This window comes from Neophocaena asiaeorientalis, unplaced genomic scaffold, assembly GCF_003031525.2.
Source record: "Neophocaena asiaeorientalis asiaeorientalis breed wild unplaced genomic scaffold, Neophocaena_asiaeorientalis_V1.1 scaffold264, whole genome shotgun sequence".
In the NCBI taxonomy this organism is placed as follows: domain Eukaryota; kingdom Metazoa; phylum Chordata; class Mammalia; order Artiodactyla; family Phocoenidae; genus Neophocaena; species Neophocaena asiaeorientalis.
Genome location: NW_020185332.1, coordinates 6157037 through 6180655, shown reverse-complemented (window position 1 = coordinate 6180655; position 23619 = coordinate 6157037). Strand labels below are relative to the sequence as shown.

Sequence of the window (23619 nt, the reverse complement as noted above, 5' to 3'; positions counted from 1 at the left end):
ACTAGAAAGAATGAGCTTAGCAAAGTTACTAAGATACAATATCAATATACAAAATCAATATGCAAATAAATCCCATATTATTAGTAACAACCCATAAAATAAATTTCAGAAATACCATTTATAACATAAAAGAATCAATTATCAACAAATACATTTAATAAAAGATGTGCAAGATCTCTACAAAGAAAATCATAAAGATATTAATAGAAATTAAAGATACAAATAAATAGAAGAATATCTAAAGTTCACAGATTGAAGGATTTGTTATTGTAAAGCTGTCAATTTGTTCCACATTGAGTCAATGCACTTCCTAACAAAAATCCCAATCTTCCTGTTGCTGTTGGGAGAACTTAACAAGTTGACTCCAAAATTTGTAAATGCAAAAGGGCCAAGAATAGCCAAAAAATTCTTTTAGAAAAACAAGTTGACATGGAACTCTACTCAATACTCTGCATGGAAAAATAATCTAAAAAAGAGCAGATATATGTATATGTATAACTGATTCACTTTGCTGTATAGCAGAAACTAACAACATTGTAAATCAACTATACTCCAGTAAAAATTAATTTTAAAAAAGTTGACAAGATTTACTTTACCAAACAGTAAAAGATTTTATAAAGCTAGAGTAATTAAGACAGGTCTAGCTAGAGTAATTACTCTAACTAGAGTAATTAAGACATGTACTGCCCCAAGGATAGAGAAATAGGGAGTCCGGATTAGATTCACATATATGATTTACAACACAAGTAACACTGGAGAGCAGCAGAGAAAGGGTGGTCTTTTCAATAAACAGTGCTGAAAACTGAAAAAAAGAAATCTTGATATTCCATGCAAAAATAAACACCACATAAACTGTGTATCTAGAAATTTAAAAATACTTTTAAAAAGCCTTCTAGAAGATATTATATTCATGATGCTGCTGTAAGGAAGATTTGTTAAACCGGGCAAAGAAAGCACTAACCATAAAGGAAATGGCTAAATATTGGTCTATATTAAGTTCAAAAGCCACTTTTAAGAGACTGAAAAGGCAAGCCACAGAGTATGAGAAAAATATTTGTAACATTTAAAACCAACAAAGAACTACCAAACAAACAAAAACTTGACAACAGAAAAAGAGGTTTGAATAGGCAATTCACAAAACTGATCATCCAAATGATTATTAACATGAAAGTGTCCAACTTCATAAATAAGCAAGGAAAGGCAAATTAAAACAATAATGAGATATTAATAATACCTACCCACCAGCATGGCTAAAATTAAACTTATAAGGCCAAGTGTGGGCAAGGATGAGGAGAAAATGTAACCCTCACAGTGCTAATATAAGTGTAATCTGGTACAATCACTTTGGAAAACTTTTTGGAATTATCTACTGAAGATAAATGTAAGCTTAAACTATGACCCAATAATTTGACCAAACAGTTCCATTCCTAGGTATTGGCCCAACAGCAATATGTACCCATTGCACTAACAGACACTTACAATATGTTCATAGTTGCATTAACATAGAAACAACCTAAACAGGCTCCCAAAGTTAAATGGATAAATAAATGGTGGTATATTCTTACAAAGGAATATGTCAAAAACTACTGTTATACGCACATAAATTTCAAAAACTGTGTTAAGTAAAAGAAGGTATAAACAAAAGAACTTTATAATTCCATTTGTATAGAGCTGGCAAAAACCAAATGATTACATTAGAAGGCAGGACAGTGGTTACCCCTGGAGAAGAGAAGATAGCTATGTTGGGAAGTGGCACAAGGTGGGGTCTTCCCGGGCACTGGCAGTTTTCAAGTTCTTGGTCTGGGTGCAAATTATAGAGGTGCTGGCTTTTGTTATAATTCCTTGAGCTGTACATTTACTTTTTTCACTTTTCTGAATGTATATTATACTTAAAAAGTTGCATATGGAAAAGAAAACATTATCAAATCAAAGATGTATTTTACAACTGACAATATTTTATGACAGGAGTACTATGTAGACATTTTTAAAATTATGTGTAAATATAGAGAAGTTACCAGTTGTTTTGTTTTAGTCCACTTTTAATCTTTGGTTAAGAAATCCTTTTTTACTTTTGTATCATAAAGATGATTGTCCATATTTTCATCTAAATTTTAGATTAATAGCTAGTTCTTTCTCAGTGCAGAAATACACGAAGTATCACTTCATTATCTTGTGGTATCTATTTTCATCAAGGAGAAGTGTACTTTTAGGGCATTATATTATGTAATCATTGGAAGAAAAAGGATTTGTGCATATAGTCCCTGAGATAGATCGAACAAAACGTTATTATCATTTTTTTTTTTTGGCTGTGCCGCGTGGCTTGTGGGATCTTAGTTCCCTGACCAGGGATTGAACCCAGGGCCACAGCAGTGAAAGTGCTCAGTCCTAACCACTGGACCACCACGGAATTCCCTGAACAAATTATTATTATGTCCATTACATACAGACAAAAAAGCTGAGGCCCCGCGATCCACAGCTACTGAGCCCAGGTGCTACAACTACTGAAGCCCGCATGCCTAGAGCCTGTGCTCCGTAACAAGAGAAGCCACTGCAATGAGAACCCCGCGCGCCGCAATGAAGGGCAGCCCCCGCTCGCCGCAACCAGAGAAAGCCCATGCGCAGCAACGAAGACCCAACACAGCCAAAAATAAATAAATAAATTTATAAAATAAATAAAAACCCTCAAAACTCATAGATGCTTTTAAAATAGCACTTCAAAACATTCACCCCCACATAAAAAACAAAAAACCCAAACAAAGCAAACACAACCATATAACAATGCAACATGTTTCTCACCAAACAGTGAGACACAGACATCACTGTTTCTGTTGTCAAAGATACCAAATACACCACCCCATTACATTAAAATGAATGCTTATCAGTGGATAGGATTTACCGACGATAAATAGCACATAAGGCGATGACTACTTATGACTTTAAAGAATACAGCAGTCCCCCCTTATCCACAGGTGATACGTTCCAAGACCCCCCCCAGTAGAAACTTGACATATACTGCCTGAAACTATAGTACCGAACTTGACATATACTGTTTTTTCCTGCACATACATACCTACAATAAAGTTTAATGTATAAATTAGGCACAGTAAGAAATAAACAACAATAACTAATAACAAAATTGAACAATTTTAACCATACTACAACAAAAGTTTTCTGAATGTGGTGTCTCTCTCCCTCACTCTCTCTCAAAATATCTTAACACAGTTAACACCTTTTCCATTTTAACAAAGTACTTATCTGCACCGTGGTCATAACTTTTGCAGTTTGAGGTTTGTTTTGCAGTTTGACAGCAAAACAAGCACGAATTTCTTTTTCCTTCAAAATTTCATGGATAGAAGATTCGTTCTGACCACAGATCTTAGCAACCTCAGCATACAACTTTTTTTCTTTCCTTATTAAGTTGAGAACTTTCACCTTTTCACTTAAAGGAAGCAGTTTGCAGTTTCTCTCCAGCATATCTAACTTGCAGCACTTTGGGACTGTTATTAAGTAAAAAGGGTTACTTGAACATAAGCACTGATAACTGAGATGCCACTAAGTGACTAATGGGTGGGATAAGTTGGACAAAGGGATGATTCACGTCCCAGGTACTAAACAGAATGGTGTGAGATTTAAAACATATAAATTGCTTATTTCTGGAATCTTCCATTTAATATTTCAGACCATGGTTGACTGGCTGAAGGTAACTGAAACCACAGAGAGTGAAACTGCAATTAAGGCGAGACTACTATAGTTTCGATGAAGTAAGCCATGTAGATATAGATGATGGTAGTTTTATCTGTTAAACTGTACATTAAAAAAAAAAACCTTAAATGTTTTAGTCAGGAATGTCTTTTCTGTCAGTACTTTAAAGAGGATTTCAATGATAAGTTTTTGTTTGGGGCTTTCCTAAAATGGATGTGGTTGGCGATTGCTTTCAAGTAGTTTACACGAGGACTGTTGGTATGTGTCACGCAACAGGTCTTTTGGAGGAACACTGAAATTGTGGTTATTGGCTGAAAACTACTACAATAAACTTCTGGCAGTGTGTATGAAGGGGGACGAAGAGGCTAGGGCCACCAAGTAGTACATTAGCCACTTCCTTTTTGGGTTATGTAAAGAGAGTGAATCAATGATCTTATTAACACTCTCACAAAATAAGAAGACAAAATACTGATTAACCAAAATATGGAAAAGGTTTTCAAGTGAGTAAACTTTTTTTGATTAAGCAAGAAAAGCACACTTATAACACTTATGGCACACCAGGAATTATGCTAAGCACTATAAGAACATAAAGTTTCATCAGACTCTGACCTTACACTACTTATTGTCTACGGGGAAGATAGGATAGGCTTAAAAAACAACAATTAGGGCTTCCCTGGTGGCGCGGTGGTTGAGAGTCTGCCTGCCGATGCAGGGGACGGGGGTTCGTGCCCCGGTCTGGGGGGATCCCGCGTGCCACAGATCGGCTGGGCCCGTGAGCTGTGACCGCTGGGCCTGCACGTCCAGAGCCTGTGCTCCGCGGCGGGGGAGGCTGCAGCGGTGGGAGGCCCGCGTACCGCAAAAAAAGAAAAAAAAAAGAAAAAAAAACCCAACAATTAAGTAGATTGGTAAAAAAAAAAAAAAAAAAGCGCATTGAGAGCTCAAAGGAAGGAAATTACGTCATGGAGGGGCAGCTGGAGATAACTGGCATGAGATGTACGGGATGAATAGAGAAGCATAGGATTAGGCATTCAAATGAAACAGAACAGTATCAACAATGATTAGCAAGTAATCCTTCATGTGAACTATGTTAACTGTACATGAACACAGCCAACACAAATTAAGAACCTAACTACCCCCCCAAAAAAAACAAAAACAGAAACAAAGTAAAAAACTATTTCATCAAGGTAATATTTGAGGTTTAAAAAACAATGTCATTATAATTTTAAGAAAATTTTAAAATATATATTTTAGGGCTTCCCTGGCGGCACAGTGGTTGGGAATAGAGCCCCCCATACCCAAAAAAAAAAAAAAAAAAAAAAAAATATATATATATATATATATTTATTTATTTATTTATTTATTTTAAAGCCAATTAAATAGTACTTTTAAAAAACGCTTGTTACAAAACATGTCTACATTTTTAGTTATACTCCTAAATAAGTATTTTAAAAATACAACGATTACATTGGCATTCATGTACAATAAGGGAATAAGAGAGAAATTAAAACATTTGATAATCACTACTCCCACCCTGCCATTTAACTCTTGAGTAGGAATGGTGTTTTAATAGAAAGAAATATTAATATATCAGAAAACTGAAAATTAAAAGTACAGAATGGAAGTATCTATGAATGAACTGAACTGTATGTATTTACAAGGGAATTAAAAAGGAGAGCAAAGCCTCTTGCATAACTTACCAACATAAAATGAGCAGTTGGAATGCAATAAACTTTCAGTCCATAAGCGACAAAGTTCACTTTCAGTCAGAGCTTCAACTCCATAACAAGCTTGATACTCCACTTTTGGTAGTACGTAAACTGGAAATTGCTGCAATCCAAGGTTATACTCTTATAAAGCTCCATTAATTTACTATTAACAGTAAATACATTTGCCTATATAATTTTGCCACTTTCAAAACACTTTCAGGTAATCTTATTTCATCCTTTCAAATACAGTAGGATTCAGACAGAAAGATGGATAGAACCCTTAGTCGATGTGGGCAAATGGTGGATAAATAAGAGATCGTGAACCAGAGGCTGCCCCCCCCCCCAACCAAAATCAACATACCTCTCCACACATGCACATATTTTATTTCTGTCACAGAACGTGACTGACAGAATCCTTGGAACAAAGCCTCGGATACATAATGGCCCAAGGTTCAAAGCTAGAAGCTGGAAAGCCATGACTGTAATACATACTAATAATTCTCAAGAGGGTAAAAAAAAAAGTAGGAATTTTTTGCCCCTTTAAAGCATTAGTCACATTGTCTCAGGCTTAAATACTGTGTTTTCATTCTATGAATGTATGAGCACTAACACCTACATTAATATCTGTGAATGTTGCTATCTTCATTAATACAAAAGGCTTTATTCCAGACACTAAGTACCTGGCAAATTAGCCATTTAGCGTTTATTGGTCAGGACACTAAATAGATTAAGCAAAATGACTATACCCTCTACCAGCCTTAAGGAGGATATGTAAGGAAATACATGTTTGTAAAATAACATAGTGCTAGTCATGTTCACTGTGCTCGTATTATCTCATTTCAGTCAAAGAAAATTCTAATCTTAATAGCAGTCTCTTCACTTCCAGCTGCAGAAGGAGAAACACATGATTTAAGGAACTTAAAGTGATATAACTGGTTAGTACTTTTGAAATTATACTAAGCTGTGTTTCACTTTTATACCTGAAAATATTTCATAAATGTTTCAGAATTACTGATTTTCATAAAGTAGCAAATTTAGTGGGCTTATTAGCACAATGGTGGTAAGAACAATTGAAATCCAGTAAAATTTCTGTTAACAATTAACTTTGGTTCATTATTACCTTTGAACGTAGTAAAACTCTACAGCAGTGCTTCTTAAATTTCAGTGTGTGTGAATAACCATTTTAAAATAAATGCAGAATCTGAGGTGAAAAACAAGGCTTTACATGTTTAATAAGTTGTTGTTCCAGGGGCCAAACTTTGAGTAGTAAGGTCCCTACAGTGTCTTCTTAATTTAAAAAAAAAAAAAAAATTATGAATAGGGTAATTTCATTGCTAAAAGCACTTAACTGTATAATAATTTTTCAGCAACTGGTAATCTGCATTTATGGCTGCTTATAGTTGCCAATAGAAGCCAGAGATAAAGAAATAAAGGCCCAGAGGGCTAAGATATTTGCTCAAGGAGAGATAACCAGTTTACAGCAGAGTCAGAAAAAGAATAATTGATAAAGAATATCCCCTTTTGGATCATGAACAGGTAACAGAATTAATTCAAGATTTCTTTTCAAATTAAAAAATATTACTCTTTCTGAAGAAAGTACTCTGGGGGATTTTCTTTGATAATACTGTCATATCTATAAAACTAAATCCTGAACCTGGCATTAATTTCCATATGTATTCTACTGCCATCTCCAGGAAACCAAGGGAAAGAAAAGTCTGAATATTTGATCTCAGTATTCCAAATTTAAAGTGAAACTTTAAGTACAAAGTTTTTAAATTATAAAAATTAAATTTACTATTTCCTTTATCCCTTATTGGTCACTCCTATTCTAAATGAAATCTTCTTTTGTTTCTCTGTCTTCCAATTTCTTACATAAACCTTCCAAACGTTTACATACATTCCTAAATAAATATTTCAAAGCTAGTATCCTGTCAGTAATCCCAATAGGTACATTCTGTTCTTTCCTAATATTCAAGCACCTTCAGGATCCTTTTTTTCTGGCCCAAGAATGCCAATATAAACTTTAATGTAACTGGATCTAAATTTTTGAGTCACTTTAGAATATAACTCTTAGGAAATTTGGTTAACAGAGACAGACGATAACATAATATTAAATCATTCAAAGGTACGTGGTCTGGATGTCATAATTATATGTAGAACTCAGTAAGTTCTAGCTTCATCTTGTGTTCCAAATTAGCCCTCTTTATTTCATGCCATCATTTGAGACTGGCTGCTGCTTTAAGTTCTCCTCTGTCATGTAGCTCTTATTAAGCAGAATTTTGATGAGAAGGGATAAATGATATTGGAAAGTAAAATCTCAGCTACAATAACACAGAATTGAAGAACCAAAGGAAAAAAAGAAGAGATGAGGTTCTTGCAGAGCAGAGGATGAAGAGACTTCCGAGTATTTTAAAGCTTTACCTAAACAAGTTGGTTTTTAAGAAGGAAATGTTAATGAAGATGCATTCTTACCTAACTAGAGTTTAAACACTACCTTCAAAATTTCTCAGCTAGTGCCTCAACTTCCCTTCCAGTTAACAACACCCTCCTCTCTCCTCACGCCTCAGTTTTTCTCATTTATTCAATACCTATTTATTGAGTATCTACGGAATAAAACATTTGAAAGAAACAGAGATGAAGAGGAGATGATTCCAAAGGGAATAAATTCTACAAAGGAATTTAAACCACGTGTACTAAACAATTACATATAATGATAGGTATAATATGATAAGCATTCACTGAAAAATTTAAAATTTTACTCCAGGTTTGACATGTCAGAAATAGAAGGCTCCTATTTAGCTAATCTTTGGGGCTTGACTTTTTTGATATATTTTGATGAAGAGTGAATTCTCTCCTGTAAGGTTTTATCTTAATATTTACAAATTTCAAATTTCACTTTAGTCAAGTGAATGACAATGTCCTTAACAGGTTGTCTCTTTCAACAATTAAACCAGTGTCCAAAAATATCCCTAGGCTATTCTTACTTAAGACATCCTGGCCATCAATAATTTCTAAGTGCTGTAAGCTGGCAGATCAATACAGAGTGGTATGGGCTCACAGAGTAGAAAATGAAAGAAATGAGGTTAGTCCCCAAATAAATCAGATAGCAAATATGAATTAATGAAATAAAACCTTGAAAATACAGTCCATAGCACTGACACTATATGTATTCAAGATATGTATGCATGCTATGGCCATTAAATACAGATGAGACAGGAAAAAATCAGCAAATAAAGTAAAATCTTTTAATACAGGGAATATTTGTATTTATCTAGGAGGAGACTAAAATCAGACCTATAGCATTTCATCATTCCTGACATTCTCTTATAAAAAACACTCCCCTATATATTTAATTCAAAACCAGTTGGTTTCTATAATTTCAAGTCTGAACCAGTGATGAAATACCAAATTACGAGAATCAGAAATTTAAAATTTTATTCACAGTCTTCCTTCTAAGAACAAAAGTATCATCAAGCAAAAGATCCACTAGGTCCATTGGATTTTGGTGGACAGCGTATACATCCTTGATCCTGATGGGTTAGCCTTAGAGGTTTTTCATGATAGACCCTCACACTATTGCTATTAGCAGCTCAGAAAGGTTGGCACTTCTTCTTCTTCTTTTAAAAATTTTTTTCCAGTTATACCTTAATATGGTAAAGTAGTAGTCAGGGACTTGATCCATAAGGGTCAATGCTGGAACATCACTGTTCCTGAGTCACCTGTTCCCTAATCCAAAATACTGACATTCTAAAGTGGTCACTGAGGATTCTTATTGGGTGGTAGGTTAAATAGCAAGAAACAGAGACATCAAAAAAGGAAGGAACGGGGCTTCCCTGGTGGCGCAGTGGTTGAGAGTCCGCCTGCCGATGCAGGAGACACGGGTTCGTGCCCCGGTCCGGGAAGATCCCACATGCCGCGGAGCGGCTGGGCCCGTGAGCCATGGCCGCTGCGCCTGCGCGTCCAGAGCCTGTGCTCCGCAACAGGAGGGCCACAACAGTGAGAGGCCCGCGTACCGGGAAAAAAAATTTAAAAAAAGGAAGGAACGTACTTCCCTGGTGGTCCAGTGGTTAAGACTCCACACTTCCAATACAGGGGTCGTGGGTTCGATCCCTGGTCAGGGAGCTAGGAACCCACATGCCACACGGTGTGGCCAATAAATAAATAAATTAAATTTTTTTAAATTAAAAAAAAAAGGAAGAAAGGGAGGGAGGGAGGAAGAAAGGAGGGAAGGAAGAAAGGAAAGAGGGAGGAAGGAAGGAAAAGTGAACTATGATATAATGGATACAACTGAAAAAATCTCTTAAGAAAAAATTAAAGAGACTTCACTATTTCTTACGTAATCAATTATACCATAAAAGCTCCTCTTTATTTACCTGAATTCAGTGGTTACACACACAAAAATCAAATTAATCTGAAAGAGACCTTAAAATATCAAATATAGCAATCTGCCGAAAGAACAAATTACTCAAATTGTAGCAAAAACTTTTTTAACTGAGGGAAATATTTATATCAAATCCCAAAAGAAACAATAGGGGAAAAAGAAAGGAAGACATTTGGTTTTCTAACAGTCCTGGGAAGACATTTCAAATGTGTATGAAAGCCCACTTCTCAAAATGTGAACTTCTAAAATGACTCAAAAAGATTCCCAAAGTAAGAAATAAAGAGGCTAATATGTCATAAAGGAAATCCAAATTCACAGAGAAAGCTGGAACATACGTGCCAGTCTAGGTCATATCTACAATGGTACCGTTTTTCACAAAGTTTATATATTCCATGCAAGAATGTTACTGGCACTCATGACTATTACATTGAACTAAACACTTTATTAAAAGTGTTTTCAGTATTTTACTAAAAAAACTCAACCTGAAAAAACTACTCTAAGAGTGATCAACAATTTAAAATTAAACTTCGTAAGAATGGCATGTTAAATATTTGCTTATCATCTACTTATGCTACCACACCGTAACTCCCCAGGTAACAACTTACTCTTCTGATTTTCTTCCGTTTTTTAGAACGTGGTCTGGTCTCTATCCTCTGGACACTGCATCGCACAAGTAACAACAGGTCTTGTAGGCTAAATAGCTTGTAAACAAAATTTCCTTCCTGAGGAGCTACATATTCTGATGTATCTTCAACATAGTCCTGAAGTTCATATGGCAATCCTTTAAAAATAATTATATTTGTCATTTTTATTTTAAAATACATTAGCTCTTTATCCATCATAATCCAAGATAAAACAATTCAACTATCAACCTTCTGTTTCCTCTGAGTTGATCATTACACTATTACCATTTCTGTTTACTTTTACTGGAACTCCAGCAAGAGCTGAAATCAAAGCTTTAGGGTTCTCTTCCTTTTACCTACTACCTTCACTAACCCTAGCCAAAGTATAAATCTGTAAGACAACATATGAAGAAAAAAAAAAGTTTAAAAAAGTAGTGTTATTCATAATCGAGGCAGAGTTGAGGTGCAGCCTTACATCTATTTCACAAAATGAAAAAGTACAAAACTACAGTCTAAACACCAAGAATAAGTAAATTTAGACTAATAAGTATTTATCATTATTTTTGCTGGATTTTCCCTTCATCAGTTCAGCAAACCACATTATCTATAGCTTAGCAGCCGTCGTAAATGTTGGATAAACACAGGTTACAAAAATCCATACAACTGTGGGTACATCGCTAGAGTGAAGGTTTTGAAAGCTGAAATACTGATCAGTAGACTGGAAAATGAACTCTCAATGACTATATAAAGATCATACACATATTATAACGAAGAGAAAGTAGGGGAAGGGGGGGAAAACCTAAGGATAAGGAACAAGCAAAACAGTTAACATAAAATTCTTTGTAAATATTTACGTACGTCCTTTTGGCTTCTGAAACACAGAAGGCCATATAGATTTTGGCCAACTAGAGGCATCTGAAGTAACAGAGGGTTGCTCAGAACTAGGAGGTTGTTTAGAATTTTCTGAATTCATCAGCGGCATTTCAGGTATTTTTCTGGAAATTGGTTTTAAGAGTTCATCCTGCATTTTTAAAATTTCTCCAACTGGATCAAATTTTTTATACACTCGTTTGATAGGTTTTTTTAAAACACATGACTCTTCAGGACTATAAGTAGTATTAGTCTGGTTTCCTACAGAAGCCTGTCCTGAGGAAGAATTTAGGCTAGCTGGTTTAGAACTTAAATTAGAACCCAGATCAGCAGTCTTTCCATTACTATTATTTTGACACTCTGTATCAATGATTAAACAGTCTTCATCTGTATCACTATGGCAAAGAATTACATCTTCAGTTTTAGCTGCTTCTGATGTAACAGGCTTTTCCTTTGAATTATTGTCTGTGTTCTCTGGAACATTCACTCTTGCATCACCACACTCCATATCAGAAGCCATATCATTTTTATTAGAGGTTTCAATTTCTGAAGAACTTTCTAAGTGTAAGGCATCAGATGTTTTCAAGTCACTATCTTGTACCAAAGACTTCTCAGAATTTGATACATTTTCACCACAGGGGATCAATCCCTGATCATCTTTGTTTTTGCACTCTTCAGGGCCATTGTCCATGCCAGTCACCAGCTGTTTCTCCTTCTGCAGCTGTTCCATCAGAATCTGAGATATACTTCTAGAATGAGCAGTCATGTCTGGTGCAATTGGTGCCTCAGATCTGATTGCTATGCTGGGGGCTGGGGGCATATCTGTCACGTTGGGTACTATGGAAGTACTTGCTGGACTCGGTGACTTTGATGGTTTGGTGGTGGTTACTCCAAAAGTTTCAAGTTCTGTAACATCATCATCAAAATCCAGATCCAAGTTTTCATGGGTCTCAATTTTTCGGCACTCATTAACTTCATAAGACATCTTAAGAAAATATATTGGCAAACTATTAGCAAAAATTCCAGGCCGCCCCTCACCCATCAATGTCCCATCACAAACATAGTTCATACTCTTTAAAAGTAGAAAGAAAAGTCTAATGGCTTTGAAAGGTTCTTGCTTTGACAAACTACTAGCACCTAATTTATTTAACCTTACCTTCCCATTGAAATGTTGATGAAACACAGAAAAAATTGCCAAGTTGCAATACCACAGGAAATGGGGAATACTTGTGAACTACCACATCTCAAGAGGTATTTCCACTAATCAAAAACAGACAGGGGCTTCCCTGGTGGCGCAGTGGGTGAGAGTCCGCCTGTCGATGCAGGGGACACGGGTTCTTACCGCAAAAAAAAAAAAAAAACAGACAGGACCACAAAGAAGAAATGTTAGGCCAAATAGGAAGGCAAAAGATCTTCATTCATACCCACTTTATACAGTCTTGCAGAGACTTAGCTGACCAGGAGGAAAGCGTCTTTGCCACGGTAAGGAAGCTGCTCTCTAATGCAACTGGGGAAGTGTCAACAGCCTCTCACATCAATCAGTGACTTTCTTTATACATCTACTCAGGGAAAACAACTCTCAGTAATAAGAGGAGAAATGGATAGGAAGTGGTTTTATTGTATTCTGGGACATGAAGCCACTGAGGTTATAGTTTTTCATGTACTGTTTGGGTAATAGAAGAACTACAGACAGTTCTAATTTATTCAGGAATAAATTATCTTCTCCCTAGGTAGCAACATCTCTCCTCAGTCTGGCAGAGCACTTTAGATAAATACCATGGAATTGGATTACAGTTTAGGATTTGAGAGAAAAATATTCTGACAGCCTCAGGTAGTGAGTAAGAAAGGTCTACCTGGGTAAATTACTTTACCTCTCTGAAACTCAATTTCCTCATCTCTGAAATAGGGATAATAGGGTTATCCTCTTGGGTTTATTCTAAGGATTAAATGAGAAATTATATATAGAAAGTTTCTTCGCATAGTCCTTGTACATAGTAAGCAGTTTCTCAGCAAATGGTAGCACTTGCTAAAATAAAAAGACTACCATATTTAGTCAAAAAATAAAATTAAACTATACTCTGTTTACATGAGGCATTTTTACACAAAAAGGTTCAAAACAAAACAATGGGACATGACACCAAGAAATAAAGAAAGAAGGACTAGCAATATTAAGTGTTAGAGAGAAGTCAATGCAAAAAGCATTAGATAGAAAAAGGAATCCTATGTTGAAAAAGATGCAATCCATGATGAATAGATAATGAACTGTGACATGTCAAATAACATCAAAATTGTCAAAACTGAAAAATAAAAGGAAAATTTGACAGAAACACAACTGTACTTGGTCATTGATACACTGTCTCTTAGTAAATATAAGGATGTAGAAAGTATGAATAATATTTAATGACTGAAACAAAGATACATGAATGACTGAAAACATACATATAGACTGCAAAGATATACCTTTTCCCTCCCAAGGATCGAAGGGGCATTTCCAAAGATGGACTATAAATTAATACACAAAGAAAACATCAATATAGTATAAAGCAGAATCTGTTAAGGTCTGACTCTCTGTTTAGAAGAAAATAAAATTAGAAATCATTAAGAAAAAAGTAAACAAACAATAATAAACCCAAGAACTTGGAAATTTAAAAACTCTCCAAATTATTGGATAAAAGAAGAAATTAAAATGATAATTACAGAATACTTAAAAAGCAATAAAAATGAGAACACTGGACATTAAAAATCTGAAGCATCATTCATAGCCTTTTCAAGAAACAGGAAAAGAATAATATAATCACAATAATAAAATGAAGGAATTTCATAAATATAAAACCAAAATTAATGAATTGAAAAACAATGTTCTCAACCCCTGACAAATTTGGATAAAAACAGCAGTTTATCTGTAAATATTTTAGTATGTGGTTATAAAAAGATTCTTCGGTAAAACACATTAATTGTATCAATAAATTAACACTTCCTTAATGGCTGGAAATATCTAATCACTGTTAAAATTTCCTAGTCTGATCAATTTCTTTTTACAATTGTTTATTGGAATCAGGATCCAACCAAGATCCCTACACTGCATTTGGGTGATGTCTCTCAAATTTATTTCTCAAATACCTCTCCCCCATACTCTGCCAACTCCCATATCCACCAGCTATTTGTAGAAGAAACTAGATGAGTTATCCTATAAAATTTTCCATATTCTGGATTTTGCATCCCCATGATATCATTTAACACACTCTTCCCCTACATTTCCTATTAAAATGATCTAGTAGCTTGATCAGATTCAGGCACATTTTAAAAAATCTGAACATGTTATATGTGGTACTGTGTACTTCCCACTTCAATCAGGAGGCTAATGTCGTCTGCTTATCTTTCTTCTTGTGATATTACAACAGTTCTGTTGATTCATCAAGGGTCAACAAACTAATCTACCCATTAAAATTCCTTGTTAATCTTCTAAAGCTTTTAGCAGTCATTGATGATGATCACTGCCTAGATTCACTATTTCATTAGGAACTGCAAAATGGTAACAGTCGTATTTCATCATTACCTGAAATACAGTTTGTACTGGAAAAGTAAGACAAATACTTGAATTTTCAAAAATCAGTTTTCAGAAAATGACTTGATACACTAGCACCCTCCAAAGGTGACTAATACTTTTTTTAAAAGATATTATTATGAATTCATGGATTTTAACTATTTCATATGTTTCCATCCATTGCAGTTATTCTTTGTCATGGTCAAACTGACACACTCTGGCCAATGGGAAACCCTTCAAGTTGGCACTGGCATCTTTTTTATATAATTCCAATATTATTATAAGGTTTTTACTTAAGTCCTTTGATTGGCATTTGTATTTCTTATGCTAAAATTCTTGGTTTCTAATATAAATATAAGTACTTATTTGCTTTATCATACTATCTAATGTGTCCAAAATAACAACAGCAATATCATTACTAATAATATGATTACTAAATGTAGTTTAAGATATTTGGCAATTCTTTTTGAACTTAGGATATAAATCTTTAAGGATGTATAGACACTTAATTCTCTGAGTGACCATTTTCACTTAAACAGTATATCTTGGATATCACACTACAGTTGCATACCTAGAGCTTTCTTATTCTTTTTATAGGCATACCTTGGAGACATTGTGTGTTTGGTTCCAAACCATGACAATAAAGCAAATAGTACAAAAAAGTGAGTCACACAAATTTTTTTGGTTTCCCAGTACATATAAAGATATGTTTACACTATAGTCTATTAAGTGTGCAATAGCATTATGTCTTTAAAAATGTACATGTCTTAAGAAAAATACTTTACTGCTAAAAAGCACTAACCATCCTCTGAGCCTTCAGCAAGTTGTAATAGTAACATCAAAAAATCAATGATTGGGCTTCCCTGGTGGCGCAGTGGTTGAGAGTCCGCCTGCCAATGCAGGGGACACGGGTTCGTGTTCTGGTCTGGGAGGATCCCGCATGCCACAGAGCGGCTGGGCCGGTGAGCCACGGCCACTGAGCCTGCGCGTCCGGAGCCTGTGCTCCGCAAAGGGAGAGGCCACAACAGTGAGAGGCCCGTGTACCGCAAAAAAAAAAAAATCAATGATCACAGATCACCATTAACAAATATGACTAAGTCTGAAATACTGCAAGAATTACCAAAATGTGACACAGTGACATGAAGTGAGCAAATGCTGTTGGAAAAAGGACGATGATGGACTTGCTTGATGCAGGGTTACCACAAGCCTTCCATTTGTAAAAAACGCAGCATCTTTGAAGTGCAATAAAGCAATGTACAATAAAACAAGGTATGCCTGTAATAGTTGCATAGTATGCTATTGAAGATGTACAGTTTATTTAATAAATACCCTATTAAGGGACATGATGACTGTTTCTAATGAATACCTATAGTTGCGGTGAATACCCTGCACAAATATTTTATTCTTTTCCTAGTGTACTTCTGAGCTACATTTCTAGAAGTGAGGTTTCTAGGGCAAAGGATGAACACATTAGTTTTCATCTGTTCTGTGGGTACATCTCTCTTCATTTGACTGTAAAAATGTTATAGCAATTAACTTTTCTTCCTCTAATAACTTTGTAAGAATTTCCATCAACAATCCTCTTCTATTTCTCATGTTTAATTGAGATGGGCACACCTGCTTCTGCAGGAGGACAATCCTGTGTGAGAGTGTGCCAGGATAGCTTTCTTAGCTTCACGGCTCTAAGCTCATGCTTCACTGTTACCATGATGTACGTATGTATGCATGTAGGTTTGCATTGTTTGTGTGTTCATATAAAATCTTTAGTACATTCTGATATCTGCTTTCTCTATTTCCCTCTCCCACAATTATCTGAAAACTTATTTTTCCTTTACCTTTAATGTCCTTGCTCTGCTCAATATGAACTTTACCACTGGTGAATTTTCCTGAGCCAAGGCTTTTGTCTTGGAAGGAACTTTGGCTGGTTAGTTTCTAGAGTTCTTAGGACCCAGGTCATCTCAGAACTATTTAAGTTCCCAAGTGCCCCTGCACTCACCTACAAATTAGAGCCCATCCACATTATTTTCACTTTTGTTATTCTTATTCATTCTTGCATCTTTCACCATCCTTTTGCCATCTGGGATTATTCTCCTTGTGCCTGAAGAACATCCATTAGAGGAGGTCTGCTAGTAGCAAACTCAGCTTTTATCTGAAAATATCTTTTCTTAATTTTTTATTACTTAAGGATATTTCACTGGTTAGAGAATTTTAGTAAGAGGGTTATTTTCTCTCAGGAGAATATATTTTCCCAGTGTCTTCTGGCTTTCATCGTTGTTGTTGAGAAGTTACCTGTCAGTCTAACTCTCAGTCCTTTATAGCTAATGTGCCTTTTGTTTCTCTGGTGGCTTTTAAGAGTTTTTCTTTGTCTCCAAGTATGGTTTGGTCCCATTACCTCTTGTACACCTCTCTTTTGGGTGCAAGTACACAAATGTTAGACATTCTCACTACATTCTCTATACCTCTTGCCCTACTCTCCATATTTTCTTTTTGTTGCCTGTTTCATTATAGTCATTTCAGACCCATCTTCCAGTTTATTAATTCTCTTATCAGTTTTATCTAATGTGCTAATAATCCCCTTTACAGAATTCTTAACTGTACTTTTTTTTAAAAAATAAATAAATATTTATTTATTTATTTGGCTGCATTGGGTCTTCGTTGTAGCACACGGGCTTCTCTCTAGTTGCGGCGTGTGGGCTTCTCTCTAGTTGTAGCATGCGGGTTTTCTCCCTCTAGCTGTAGCGTGCAGGATCCAGGGCGTGTGGGCTCTGTAGTTGTGATGCACGGGCTCCAAGCAAGTGAGCTCTAGTTTGCAGCACGCGGGCTCTCTGGTTGAGGCGCACGAGCTCAGTAGTTGTGGCGCATGGCCTTAGTTGTCCCATGGCATGTGGGATCTTAGTTCCCCTACCACGGATCTAACCCGCGTCCCCTGCATTGCAAGGCATATTCCTTCCAATTAAAACGTGGCTTTAATTTTCTTGCATGCTGTACAATTAAGCAGAGTTGGCTCACAGTTTGTGACTGATAATTCTAGGATCCATTTCTGTGAGTCTATTTCTTTGGTCATTGTTTGTGATGGTTGTTGCTCAGAGTATCCAGTACATGAAAAGAAACTTAATTTTTATTTACTCCTCCAGTGTCTAGTTGTCTTTAAATGTTTTCCAGATGCTATATTTAAAAACTTGTTTGTAGAAATAATTTGAGGCTCAAAATGACATTCTGTTCCTCTAAGAAGTATTGTCACTTGCTTTTGCTAGGTATCTAGAGACACTAGCAATCCAAAAGCATCTGAATCCAAGTTCAAGGCCTGAAAACCCAGAATACAATCTACAAGAAAGCTGATTTATTTCTTGTTCACTCTTACTCCTGGGGTATAGCCCTGCAGGGTCCAAGCTCATGGTGGAAAACTGAACTCTGACTTTTGTCCTCCTAGTCCTGTGATGCTGCCAAAAGCACATTCTCTGTTGCCTCTTCAGAACTGGCAAATACCATTCAGGGCAAAAACTACCCTAAGTGACAGGCTTACCAACCTGGATTCTGCTCTTTAGTATCTCAGCCCTCAGATAGTACCCCCTATCTTGTTAGGTCTTTGATGATTCTAAGAAATAAACATATAATATGTCCAGCTTTTTTTAGTTGTCATCGGTAATGGAAGGCCCAAATTACTTGGTCTGCCATTACTGAAAGAAGTTACTCCGTCACTTTTCATCCCTCTTAACCTACTTCATGTTTCTTCATAGCACTTGTTACTTACTGACATTCACCTCATACCAATATAAATTTTAGATAGATTTAAAAATGTAAAACAAAACAAAAATACCTCCAAAAAACTTAAGTTGGAAGTGCTTTATGACATACACATCATAAAAATACTGAAAGGCAAATGGCAAACCAAAAAAAAATAAATATGAAAGACAAAAGGCCAATATTCTTAAAATAGTATGAGCTCTTATATGTAAATGAGAAAAAAATTTTCTATTTTATTTTCTAATTTTGTTTGCTCTCTCACTTTATTCAAGTCCCTGTTCAAATTTCCTGTCCTTGGAAAAGCCTTCCTGATCATGAATCCCATTCCCATCTCTTTCCCCTTAACCTATTCCATTTTTCTGCATAGCATTTATCAATGTGTGCTTTTTTGATACTGTTTTAATTATCTGTGCCCTCTGAAACTAATGTAAGTTCTGAAAGAAAAGAGACTTCATCTTTATTTACTGCTGTATCCTCAGTGCATGGAACAGTATCTGCTCAATAAATATTTGTGGAATGGATGAATAAAGTTTTGTATAAACAGAATGCCTTGCTCTAATAATCATGGGAAAATATCTCAAAATACACAAAATAATAAAAGCTAGTATTTATGGAGCACCAAGCATTGTTCTAAATGCTTTAGGTGTATTAACTCATTTAATCCCCAAGAATTCTATGAGTTAGGTTATCATGATACCCATCTTACAGACAGAGCAAACTAGACACAAAGAGATAATGTAGTTTGCCTACGGTCACGCAGATAATAAGCATACACTAAAAAGGATTAACAATCCGGCAAATTCTTGTTGCCCCAGTCAAACTCATCTGTTCCTTTTCATACTTAAAAACTCTTGAATACAAATGAGACTAATTAAATAAAACCATCACCACTATGATCACCATTACTGACTGAATTTTCAGTACATACGTACTAAAGACTGTGCTCAGCATCTTACGTATAAATATCAAACTTAATCCTGACAGCAATTTTATGAAGTAGGTATTATCATCTTTCTTTTATAAAAGAAGAAAACTGAGGCTGAAGGAGGTTAAATTAGTTGTCTAAAGTCTAGATCCACGTGGGGTTCAATTTTAAGTTTCAATCTAAAGTCTGTATTTTTAACTACCAGATTTAGAGACTTGCAATAAAATGTGATTCTTCAAAAGGATAAACAAGTACATTCTCTTAAGGAAAAGAAAAGAAAGCATTACATACTTCCATTTCAGATATATAATCTTCTGGTTTGTCCATAAATACTGCAGAGACTGGAACAGTTGTGGTTTTGGACATCATGCATTTTAAGGGAACTTCATGGAAGATTTGATTTCTCTCTCTCATTGTCATTTTCTTTTGGGGAAGTGGTGAATTAATATAAATTACTTTAACTGGTTTTGAACCTTAACACAGAAAAAGAATGGAAGTGATTAGTTACTAGTAGTCATATTAAAAAAAAAAAAAAAAACCAGGATGTATAACAGAAGAATTACTAAACAAAGAGACACAGGATAGAAACTGGAAGCACATGTCCCATACGTGTGCCTTGAATGAAAAGATTTTTAAAGTCCCTTAGAGATCTAAGGGCAAGAGACTCTTACTGGCAAGAAAAATATGTTCTTTTTCTAACAATTTAAAAAAAGATTTTCTGTTTTTTATTGTTATACTTTTACTGTCATTATTACTCGGTTCCTCTTGGGTTATACTTTCAAAAAGTGATAAAATGTTTACCACGGAGAATATATTACATTTAACTCTAATTTGTAGTTTTGTTTTTAGACATAGTCCTTCATTTACTCCAATTATGTTATTACATACAAGAATATTAATTCTAAAAGATATGAGAAAATTATTAAATATGAACAAAAATAGAAGGGGAATAATATTTGGTACAGAATTTAAGTGTAAATATTTTACTGTTAAGAGAGAGACTATCTTATAAGTATAGACTTATTTAAATCTGAATTCCAATAATAGGTAAGTAAATAAACCCTGGAAACTAACCCATTTGAGGCTGTCTAATAAAGTATCGCATTCCTTTTATTTCAGTGAAAGACAGAAGAACCTCACCATTTCATGTATCTTTGGCCACCCTAAACTATAATTTTTTCTCTACTTCTCACACACCCAGCATGCATACAGGTCCTGTAAATCTAATAACTCATTTATGAGTGTCAATTGTATACTTAGCACTATATATTAAAAAGTTCTTCTACTGCATGTAATTGTCAAATTTACATCCTCCTTAAATCAAAACTTAGCTTTTTGTATTTGACAAATGACCACTATAATCAGACAGCTGAAATAGAACTGTTTCAACTCCTCTTTTGAGAGTGTCACTTGACATGGCAAATCACAAACCTGTGGCAGGTATTACTTGAATACACACTGGAATTTCCCACTGTTCCTTGTAGCTTGGTCCATGATTATTTAATAAGGTAAATAATGCTTGACTAGTTAGAGCTATCTGAGGGTGATATCTTGCAACAAGCTTCTCTGCATTTGGGTCTTTACTAATGTCCTGAAAAACAACATGAAACTTGTTACTTGATTACACTTATTAGAAACTTCTTTGATTAAATAATGAAAAGAAGGGAGAAATTCAGGAAGGGTACTTTAGAACAACCAGGTTACATGTACTTTATGAGGTACAGAAGATTGCTTAGGAAGATCCAAAACCACTTTACTACTTACATAATGCATAGCTGCAGCTGTTTGTTCTGGTGTTTCAGTGGTAGGTATATCTTTTGACAGCTGCAACTTTGCAGGCATTGAGGGAAATACTGTTTTCACATATTTTACACTGCCCTAAATAAGAAAAAAAATGAATGTTTTATTGCAGAAATCTTGATGTATTTTTTCCCTGAAGTATCTTTTCATCATATGAAACTTATAACTTAAAATTCTTCATTGTACTAAATGCAAATATCAAATTTAGAGCCGTCTTAAGACAAGACCTTAATGTTTTTACCTGACAACCACCATATAGTTGTTTTTTAAAGATTTTATTTATTTATTTATTTATTTATGGTTGCATTGGGTCTTAGCTAGGTCACGTGGGATCTTTCGTTGTGGTGCACAGGCTCTCTAGTGTGGCGCACGGGCTAAGGAGCGCGTGGGCTCTATAGTTGGGGTGCATGGGCCCTGTAGTTGCAGCAAGTGGGCTTAGATGCCCTGCGGCATGTGGGATCTTAGTTCCCCGACCAGGGATCAAATCTGAGTCCCCTGCATTGGAAGGCGGATTCTTAACCATTGTACCACCAGGGAAGTCCCCCATATAGGTTTTTTTTTAAAAAAGGGTCCAAGATAAGGGTGCCATGAAATCTTCCCTGTCATTTTAAAATCTAACCTCTCATTGTATGAAGTACAAGTCAGAGCAGGGTATGAGAGAAACTCTAAAATATCTTCTTTACACACACCTACTTCCAACATGATATTGAGTAAAATCCCCTTAAAAGAAAAGGAGCTTTCTGCTTGTATTCAGAAACATAAAAGAGATGGAAACTAAGAAAAGAAAATCAAGAAATAAAGTTGGTAGTGATATTTTTTTTAACTTTTTATTTTTTCTTTAAATATATATTTATTTATTTGGCTGCACCGGGTCTTAGCTGGTGGCATGTGGGATCTTCGTTGCGGCACGTGGGGTTTGGTTCCCTGACCAGGGATTGAACCCAGGCCCCCTGCACTGGGAGTGCAGAGTCTTAACCACTGGATCACCAGGGAAGTCCCAGTAGTGATATTTTTAAAAACATCAAGTAATGGTAGTCATACATTAAAAGGGGACACATTTGTATTGCGTATTTTAAAAAGTATATCTCGTTACTGCTCAAAATTTAAACATAAATACTGAAATATGTCTAAATTATGCTTCTGTGTGAAATACAGATGATATTTCAGACAAAAATAAGTTTACTTTTATTTTCTTATGGTAAACCTTACCAATGCAAGAAGAGTTTTTTCTAACTTTAATCCCATCTCTATTCTGAATGGGAAGAATCCCATTAAGCTGGTGACTTCATGGAGAGTATAGAATTCTGGATACTTTTTCACTTGTTCAATACAAGCTTTTAAAATTTGCTAAAAAATAAAAATTAAGAGAAATTCATTTTTTTGTACTTCTCTAATAATGCAACAAAAATAACTTAGTCACATGTGACTAAATAATCATTCATTTCAAATATGAGCCTCATTTCATTAACCAAACTTCTAACAATCCAGGCACACTATATATCCTTACTTGATTTAAACTCTTATTTTTCGTAACAATTCTTTTTAACCTAATTTCTTAAAACATTGATGTTTAATAATACTAAAATTAGCAATTGTATTAAAATTTAAAGTTAGAGAAGACACATCATATTTTCTCTGCTATTTAAGAAACTGTCAAAGAAATAAAGCCACGTGAAAATTTTAACACACTTTATGGGAATAAAAGCGGTTACATGAATGATTAGAAATAAGTAAGTTTAATACCCTAAAAAGATCCCCAAGCACACTGAATTAATGAAGTAGTTATCTTACAGGTCATTCTAACCTTCAATCTAAAAAATAAATGAGAAATTTTATAACTACTTCAAATGATGGAGTATTTAGTATTTTCTTCTCTCCAAAACGTTCTCAAAATATTAATGACTTACCAGGAAATGTAATAAGGAAGAAAAATTCACAGTTTCACCCAAGCATGTGATAACATGTAAATAACTCAAAGAAGCACAGCAGTTTTGGAGGGGGTAGGGGAGTTATAAAACCATACATACTACATTATCTTCTAAGATACAGTTGTCCCTCGCATCTCTGGAATCCCCCATGGATACCAAAATCCAAGGATGCTCAAATCCCTTATTTGAAATGGTATAGTACCGTCAGCCCTCCATATCCCCTGATGTAGAACCCACGGATATGGAGGGCCAAATGTATGTGTTTTCTCTTCTTCTCTCAATGAACCTTAATCTGAACCCTTTAGAATATAGTTTATATCACAAAAGCTTTTAGCAATAAGCATATATATATATACACATATATACATATATATATATATATATATATATATTTTT

General features: G+C 35.1%; 1 protein-coding gene across 4 annotated transcripts in view; it reads right to left on the bottom strand.

The window, feature by feature from the left end:
• Positions 1-23619, bottom strand: part of ICE2 (interactor of little elongation complex ELL subunit 2) — an 86875-nt gene that overhangs the window by 40410 nt on the left and 22846 nt on the right. For all 4 annotated transcript variants that reach the window (XM_024735192.1, XM_024735190.1, XM_024735191.1 and 1 more), the window contains exons 7-13: positions 22505-22642; positions 21260-21373; positions 20927-21086; positions 19787-19968; positions 11271-12267; positions 10395-10570; positions 5400-5529 (exon numbers count right to left, since the gene is read on the bottom strand). In XM_024735192.1, coding sequence (XP_024590960.1) covers positions 5400-5529; positions 10395-10570; positions 11271-12267; positions 19787-19968; positions 20927-21086; positions 21260-21373; positions 22505-22642 — 1897 coding nt within the window. The remainder of the gene's footprint in view (positions 1-5399; positions 5530-10394; positions 10571-11270; positions 12268-19786; positions 19969-20926; positions 21087-21259; positions 21374-22504; positions 22643-23619) is intronic.